The sequence below is a fragment of the Gouania willdenowi genome, chromosome 9, assembly GCF_900634775.1.
Source record: "Gouania willdenowi chromosome 9, fGouWil2.1, whole genome shotgun sequence".
NCBI classification, from domain to species: domain Eukaryota; kingdom Metazoa; phylum Chordata; class Actinopteri; order Blenniiformes; family Gobiesocidae; genus Gouania; species Gouania willdenowi.
Genome location: NC_041052.1, coordinates 21,253,060 through 21,262,591, shown reverse-complemented (window position 1 = coordinate 21,262,591; position 9,532 = coordinate 21,253,060). Strand labels below are relative to the sequence as shown.

Here is a 9,532-nt window from a genome sequence, read left to right as displayed (position 1 = left end):
GTTAAAGTAGAAAAATAAATAATGTGAGTATGTGGGCTGTTGTCACACACACGCACGCACGCACGCACGCACGCACGCACACACACACACACACACACACACACACACACACACACGCACACACACACACACACACACACACACACACACACACACACACACACACGCACACACACGCTCATTAGCTGAGCCTTTGAATGACCTAAATGGTGAGGCCTTCACTCATCAGTGAGGAAGAACATCCGCCCAGCAGCACCACCACTACCACCACCACCACCATCTCACCACTCAGTGCGTAAAAACACTCCAACAATGACCACGACGCCTTTTTCTGTGAGGGATATTTTAAGGATGGAGCAGCATCAGGACTGTGAGAGTGATTTTCTACTGACTGACCAGGTTGTTCCGATGAACCATCATCATCATCATCAGCTCCAGTCAGTGCAGAGACACGGTGAGTTCTACGACTCCAGGCCCGACCAGTGCGTATCAGACGCGCAGAGGAAACTCCACGACCGCAACCCATCCATAGGAGAGGAGACTAACGACCAAGGTGGGATCATCTGTTTGTCTCTCAGGATAACTGTGGCATACTTTGCTGAACATTTTTACAAATGTAATTTAAATAGTATGAATCTCTAACCAAGCTAAATAGCTTTTATTAATATTTCTGAGGTCCACGTGTAGAATTAGAAGTTTTTTTTTTTTTATGTCAAAAGATATTGCATTCATTAAAAAGTCTAGAATTATCCTTTAAAAATATATATCATATATCAATATAATATATAATATATTGTGTAAATAAGAATGTCAATAAATATCACTGTATTTTTTTTTTAACAAGTCAAATGTTTTCTTATTTCTTGTCCATTTGTGATGGTATAAAGCTAAATCATTAAGGATAAAAATAAACTAAATAAGATAACTTTTATTAATCCCAGAAAGGAATGTGCAGTGTTTCAGCATTATTATTATTATTATTATTATTATTATTATTATTATTATTATTATTATTATTATTATTATATGTGTGTGTTATTATTATTATTATTTTTTTTTTTTTATTTAGTCAGGAGAACGACATTGAGATTAATAATCTCTTTTACATGCCAGTGTGTCCTGGCAGCAGTACATAAAACAAGTTTATAGTGCCAAAATAATGCTAAAATGTTCTTAAAACAAATAAATGGCACAAGTACAAAACAGTATTTAAAGTACAGTCACAGAGTAAGAGCTTATAAGATAAAACTATAAATGCCACCAAATAGTTAAAAATAAAGTAGCTATAAACAAGAACATGGGGAAGTTTTTATTTTTATTTATTATTTTGTGACAAGCAGCAGCAGATCACTGTCAAATGAAAAATGAACTTTAAAATTACTTCAAAAGGAGAAAAAAAAAAAAAAAAACATGATTCATTATTGAAGATTTGGTTAAATATGATATTTGTGTTTTCGCAGAAACCAGTGGCCCTGACTGGGACAAAGACGTGGGTAAAGCCAGGCTCCGGAAGCGGCCCCGGGTCCTCTTCTCCCACTCCCAGGTGTCTGAGCTGGAGCGTCGCTTCAGGCAGCAGCGCTACCTGTCCGCCCCGGAGAGAGAGCACCTGGCCCGGCTACTGCAGCTCACCTCCACCCAGGTGAAGATCTGGTTCCAGAACAGGAGGTACAAATGTAAGCGGCAGCGGCAGGACACGTCCCTGGAGCTGGTGACCGCCTCCCCGGGGCTCCTCAGGGTGCCTGTGCCGGTGCTGGTCCGGGACGGACAGCTCTGCTCGGCCGCTTCTCACCCAGCTCCGTTTAACGTGAGCTTCGGACACTACAGCCCGGTGGTGGGCTTAGGAAACAGCGGAGTGTTCGGGCTCAGCTACGCCTCACACATGTCCAGTGATTTAAACAATGAAGGACATTTCATAACAGACTGTCAGAGGATGGCGATCAACGGACTGCAATAAACATCCCACTATACCTATATGTCTATATCTACTGCTGCTATAATGTCTTATCATTTTAGATTAGTCTTAAAGTGGATATTTAAAAAAAATTATGATAATAATAATAATAATCCTGCAACTGTTTCTATTATATTCTATTCTTTCTACTGTTTTTCTACAAATATTTCTACTAAGAGATACATCAAAGCAATCACCTCTGAGGAAGACTGACAGTTGGCAGTCGATCGAAACATGTCAGGCGATCAAATTACCTAAAAAATAAAAAAAAAAGTTTTCTCAATAAACGAAACCATAACAATATTTCTATATTCTTTGTGAAAACGCATATTTTATCCAAAATGAGGGGGATGTATGTCCAACAGCTTCCACAGTGTCCTACAGTTTTGAAAATGAGCTAAAAATAATCATTTGACCAATAAAAAAAAATATATATTTTTATTTTTTATTATTATTATTATTATTATTATTATTATTATTATTATTATTATTATTATTATTATTATGAAATTGTCTGCTTAAAAATATAGATTTTTGCACTTGTCTTTGTGAGTTTACTTTTGGCTGCTATACGATAAATAGATGAATAAATAAATGACTACACCATACAGAAGCATAGAGCTGCCATAAATAATTTTTTTTTATCACTATATTGTTTGTACAAACAATATATCACATTTGTACAATATAACATCATGTTTGTCCAATATAATGTTTATACAATATAATTATATTATTTGTACAATTTGATATCGAGTTTGTACAATATAATTATATTGTTTATACAGAATAGCATGTTTGTACAATATAATTATATATACAATATGATATCATGTTTGTACAGTATAATATCATGTTTATAGAATATAATTATGTTATTTGTACAATTTGATATCGTGTTTGTACAATGTAATTATACTGTTTATACAATATAGTGATACAAAATATAATGTCCTCTGTGGCAACTATACGCTTCCATAAGACCACAATTAACCTTTTGATTATTCATATTTCTCAACACCTTAGAGAGACGCTGACCTATACCTGCAAATTGCATTTTTACTTTTTTTTCTCAGTTTCTTAAGTTTTTAAGTAAACTTTTTTTAATTTTATGCAGAAAAAACAAAAACAAAAGAAACAGAAAACACATTTTTATACAAACAAAGATACATTTTGTGGAAAGCCTTTCTTATTTCAAGTTGAGATCCAATGAAGACCTGTTTGAGTGCGGTTGGAGCACTTTATCAAGCAGCACCATTGAGCCGCTAATGGATGAGTTGACATCTGACCTATCAAACTGGGCTCATTATTGTCCCATTCCCACATCTGCTGATAAGGCAGAGAGCTCGTCCTGCCCCAGAGTCCTTAGCTTGGTAAACAAAAATGCAGACACAGTGGCTCTTCACCTTTCTCCGTTAAAACCAGCACACACACACACACACGGGGCTGCCACTCAGTAGAGAGCCAATAAGCTCAGGTAACGAAGCTAATCTTTCTTTAAATCCAACCCCCTAAAAACACTGATATTAGAAATAAACAAAATAAAAGCTGTACCTCCATAAATCAAAATAATGGATACATTTTGTGTCACATTTGAATGCTATAAGCCCCAAGCCCTGAGGAGAGGAGCCACCTCTAAGCGGGGGCTGAAGAGCATCTCTACACAGATAAGGATAAAGCTGTAGACAGAGAGGAGACCAGGAGATCAGATAGTGTCTCTCTGAGTGTGTGAGTATGCAAAAGAAGCTTTGAAGGACAGGTTAGTCTTAGTGGGTGCTGTGGGGAACATTAAGTGGTTTTCAAAGAGTGAATAAATTTACCTGACGGGTGCAAAAATGTTAGCAATGCTAAATATTTTCTTTAATAATGACATAAGGATGTTTGCGTTGAAGCCCTTTAAAATGATACAGGTTTTAAATTAATTTTACAATCTAGTTTTCTAAAATGTTCAAATAGATGGCTCTCAGGACTGGCTTACTGACAACTTGTCCAAAGTGCATACATTGTCCCTTAAGATGAGATAAGCAGCTCCATCACTTGTAACCCTGGATACATAGTGATCATCAAATCACTCCTAATTCTAACAGGAACTACACCTTCATGTCTGCGTGTACAATTTTTGTTTTTAGTTTTTTAAGTTAAAGGTGATTGAGGAAATGCATGTTTTTATCTAAACTCCTATGAGATGATGTTATCCATAAACAGTGGATGACGTGCAGTGTCTGACCATCAGATAAAGAACCAGTACCAGTTCTTTAAAAAGACTTCAAGTCATGCTTGTATGCTCCATGTATACAGATATCGAAACAGATATTTCTCTGGCTGTGAATGACTTTTTAAATGGTACTGATTATCTTGTATTTTTGTATTGATGATGAGATCATTCAAAAATTCACGAGCTCCAACATAAAACTACCCTGTTTCAACTATACACCAGCCCACAGAGGCTTGTGTTGTTTAGACAATAGGAATGCAAAGCAACTGATGGATAAAAACGGGCTGTTTTGAGGTGATTTCAAGGTAAATGGCTCATTGAATATCTTGCATTGCGTGAAAGCATCCTTTTGCAGGAAACAACTCTTTTCAACCATTGATGAAGATTGAAAAATGGACATATTTATTCAAAACAAAGATCTGCTTAATAACTAATAACAGTATGATCACTGAAAGGTAACGTTAATAACACAGACTCTTATTTTAGACAGCAAGGGAATAATACTGGTTGATAATACTTCTGGTGCTCCTTGTTCACTCTTCACAATAAAGTCCTGTATTTGGGCACATGCATGCGGAAATGGAAGTACCCCTGACTGCAGTCCGCAGTTTGGGGCGGAGCTCAATGCAGCATGCTACTGTGCTGTGTGACTCTTATACAGTTAAAAATAATCAACCTCAAAATAAATAAATCGTGCGATATAAATAATTTTAAACGTTACATAATTCTATAGGCACACAAAACAGATACGGTTAGGGTTACGGATAAAGTAAGTCTGAACGCAATTGTTTATCGAACATTGAGCAACGCGCCGAAAGTTGACCGCCGCCCCGGACTGCAGGATGCAGTCAGGGGCTTCTCAGGAAATGTGTGCTTGGTCGGTGATGTCTTAGTTGTTTGGCATTGACAGAAATGTTTAAATAAATAAAATAAAATAAAATAAAATAATAAATGAATAAATAAATAAACAGTAAAAAAAAAGGAAATATCTCTGCTATGAGCACTGTGCACTTGTCACTCAGCATTGCTGGATTTCAGAGGACAATGCACACTTTCTCAGTACTTCAGTGCCTCTTTCAGCAGAATACGGAGCCCTGTCATGAAACACCAATGGTTTTGGCGGTGGCTCAAGCAATTGCTTTGAGTTGTTGACTTGGCTTTCAAATGAAGTGTGCAGCCAGCCCATAGTCTAACGGGGGATTGTGAAACTGTCACCTAAAGGAATCAATCGATGGTTTCTTGCATGGTAACACAATTTCCTAAATTCCTTTATACTACTTGCAACGAATTACAAACTGATGTATTTGAATTGGAAGTAATTTTCTATTACTGTATTGCTAACCCCAAAACTTTACGATTTCCCCCAACACTATCCCTATCTAACCCCCTCTTCTTAGCTGTACCACATAGTTTTCTCTAAATCCAGTTAGTGCAGCTAGGGGTTAAGAAATACCGCCTTTCACAGAGGCAGCAGAGGATTGATTCCCAGCATTCTGTTCCGAGCGGCACGTAAAAATTAGGAAATCATGTTTGCACGCACAAAATAATAGATTCATTAACTGTGATAGTTTCACAGTCCCCTGTGAGATCAATCCACGAGGTCCAGTGGAGTCCTTGGCTTATTGGGTAGTTCAGGCAGCAGCAGGGGTGGCTGCCGGTCCAGTATGCCATGTTTTTTTTTTTTTTTACGAGCAAGTGGAGGTAGACATGTGGCCAAAAAAACAGTGAAAAGTGACTAAAATGGGACAAAATCAGTTAAGAGTGGCCAAAAGAGAGCCAAATATAGAGGAGTCAGGTGTGTAATGGCAAAGGGTAGCTTCAATGAGCAAAATGTGGCAAAAGGGATATTTATTGGCAAAAGGTATAGCTAATATCTGAAAAAAATTGTGTCAGAACTTTTTGAAAATGGGACAAAGGAAGTTGCAAAATAGCAAAAGAATATAGATTAAAAAAGGATTAAAAAGTTTCCCCTTTTAAGGTTTTCTGAATTAAAATTCAGACATAATAACCACATGTTGAGAATCACTGACTAAATAACAGCTTCTACATGGTGTCACTCATAATGTAGTCTGGACAGAAAAGGCCAGGGCTGAAGTTTTGTCCCAGTCCACCTCTGGGCAGCAGAATGAGTCTATTACTTTATTAGACAGGTGGTCACAATGTTATAACTTCTTCCGAGTTTAACAATTTTGTAGACTTTTGACAATTTTAGAAAATAATAACAATATTTCTGTTGGTTGAGGTCTGTGCACCAACCTCTCAATGATCCGTTTCATAGGATGACATGTTGGTTATGTCATACCAAGCACAACGAAAAGCATTCATTGTAAAAAAAAACCAGGTGCAAAAAAACAATATAGAACATCTCTGATGCTGCGTAGATAACAGGACATATGTCTGACAAGTCCACTTACAACAAAAAGTCCCTATTGGCCAACAACAAAAACAGTGTAAAAAAAAAAAAAAATGAAGTGGTGATTGATGGTACAACAACTATAGGTGGCTCCAAGCAAACATTGTCACCATGCAGTTTGCTCTGCTGAAGACAAATGCCTTCCAGGGCAGAAAGGTCAGAGGCTTTACTATGTCACAACCGATACACAACCATGCAGCTTCACAACTTAGCCAGAAATGCTTCAGACACATTACCTGAAGAGGAAATGTCACTCTTCACCATTGAGAACAATCATGTAGATTGTCAGTGAAAAGGGCGACAGATGACTGCATCGTTTAAGAGTTCATTCATAGGAGCAGTCACTGTCGTTAGACAGTGCAAGTGGTCTCTTGTTTGACAATATATACAATACGTATATATATATATATATATATATATATATACATATATATATAATCAATGTGCTCACTTTGAAAAAAATCGCCTACTCAAGTAGACGTACAGTTACTTTATTGAAATTGTACTCAAGTACAAGTACAAGTAAATAAAATACATAAAATACTCAAGTACAGGTAAAAACTATAGCTCAATGAAATAGTACTCAAAGTAAAAGTTACAAGTTACTTTCACTCCCTGTGTTTATCTTTGGTAATAAATCATGCCACGGTTCCCTTGCATATTGTCTGTATGAAGTTAAAAGTTTGTCAAAATGTACAATTCTTTTTTTTAAAAAAAATAAAATAACATCAATGAATTCAATTCAAAATAAAAAAATAAAATTCTCAGGCTATAAGTAAAGCTAAATTTATGAACTCTTAAACAGTATCATGTCAAATGTGTTGTGTGGGTAACAACATAATAGGTAGAAACCCCAACCTGAACCCAAGAAAGTGGCGTTGATCAAAAAAGGCAACACTAAGAATATATGGATTATGTTCAATGTAGCATGAAATGGAAACTCAAAAATAATAAAAAACACAAAAAAATTATAATTTGCTCAGTAACGTTTGGGTGTAGAAATGTAATCAATTACTTTACTTCTTTTAAAACATACTTAAGTACAAGTAAAATTACTGATTTAGAAATATACTTAAAAAAAAGTACAAGAACCCATAATAGCAACTCAATTACAGTAACGTGAGTACTTGTAATCAGTTACTTTCACCTATGTAAATAGGAAATATGAAAGTAGCACCAAATGTATTCCACATTTTACAGCTGAACATACTAAACATGCAGAACAACTCTAACAGGAAGTACATCTAACAAATAAAAGCTCTCTGTGCTTACAGTTGAACATTTGCAGCCAAGTGGTGCCAGACAGATTTAAACTATCATACTGGGCATCTACATTTAGTGTTGACACAAAAACAGATGATTTCAGGGAGGAATTAGCTTTAGTGGAACACGTCTACACATCACAGCAGAGGAAACTGAAAGAGACCATGATGATCCCTTGGTTGAGTCTTCTGCATAGTCAACGTGGTCAAGATTAATTTCAGAACATTTGTAAAATAATTTGTCAAACTTCAACTCAATAAAAACCTTGGATGGATCAAGATGTTTTCAATGAGCTTCACGGTTTGACAGGTCAATCCTTACTATTTGATGCCAAGTTAAGTTGATGAACTATGTCCAATGTGTAGTCTACAATTCAAAGGGTTTGTGAGTTTGATCCATTTACTGCTTATATGTTCCCTATGTTTATATGTTCAGGGTTACATGTGCTTATTAATGAGACTTTGGCGTGTGGATGGTCTAGGGAGGTTGGAGCAGGAGTGCAGGGCACAGAAAGGGTCACGTTTATCAAACGTCCATTCATAATTGTTACAAATGAAGCATGAAATCTCAGAGCAACAGTGAAACTGCTAATAAAACAAGTGATGGCTGGAGAAAAGGTCAAGCTGAGTCGCAGAAAACAACAAACAAACAAACAGCCAACAATGAGCGAGTCCATTCAGGAGCCGGTCACAATGTGTCCAAGTCATTAGTGCTGAGGAGACACGACCACCCACTCTGAGCACCCGTACGTCCCCCCTGTTACACACGGACTCGTCTCCACTGAGTCAGACACACTTTCCCACTGTTTAGGTGTCACCACTGTGTGCACGTATTTATATTCAAATGGTTTTTAATTCATATTCAATTTCTATTTTTCAATTATTTTATTTAAGATTAAGGTTAATAATAAGAACCTAAACAAAGTGGATATTATTTATGTTTATTGGAGACATCTTTCTAATTAAAATGTAATAATCATAAACTGTTACGATCCTTACAGAACTACTGCTGTTACATCCTAAAGGTACAAAAGTGAATCGCCATAATATTCAGATGTAAAAATGAAATCTTTGGAATTGTCATTGCCGATGTTGTTCTACATATTATAGTAGAAGTAGGAGTTCATTATTTGAGGAGCATCATACAAAAAGACTAATGATTGCAATAGAAATAAAATGGTATACTATTAAATCAAGAAACTTTTGAACAAACTGGGACAGTTAATTTATCTATTTCCAGGACTCAGTGATGATCAGTCAGTCAAATACGAACTGGTATATTATTTTTTTAATTTCTCCAATGATAATAAAGGGATTTTTAAATTTTTAATTTTTCAAACTGATCCAGAATCAGTATATTGATCTGGATCCTCTCCAAAAGTTAATGTGACTTTCCATGGCATAAGCCATAAGATTTGTTAAAAAAAATGGTCAAAATCAATGAAGTAACCCACTTTTGGTATGATCCTGCTAATGGACAAACACATAAATGAACGTTTTATTACCTCCTTATGTATGGATGTAATAAAACTTACCTGTAATTAAATCTAAAAGTCAATAAATTATTAAATAACAATTTTAAAAGGAAACAAGTTCAAAAGTTATTTGTAACAATGACCTAACCAATGATAATGATCTAAAGCAGTGAAAGTTTGAGGAGGCTGACTCGTCCCGCCTCCTTTACTTTGTCA

General features: G+C 36.0%; 1 protein-coding gene across 1 annotated transcript; it reads left to right on the top strand.

Annotated features, from left to right (window-relative positions):
- Positions 1-312: 312 nt before the first annotated feature.
- On the top strand, positions 313-1,954 carry nkx2.7 (NK2 transcription factor related 7). Its single transcript, XM_028457034.1, has 2 exons — positions 313-553; positions 1,461-1,954. The coding sequence occupies exons 1-2, from the start codon at positions 313-315 to the stop codon at positions 1,952-1,954; spliced, it is 735 nt and encodes a 244-aa protein (XP_028312835.1).
- Positions 1,955-9,532: the final 7,578 nt, after the last annotated feature.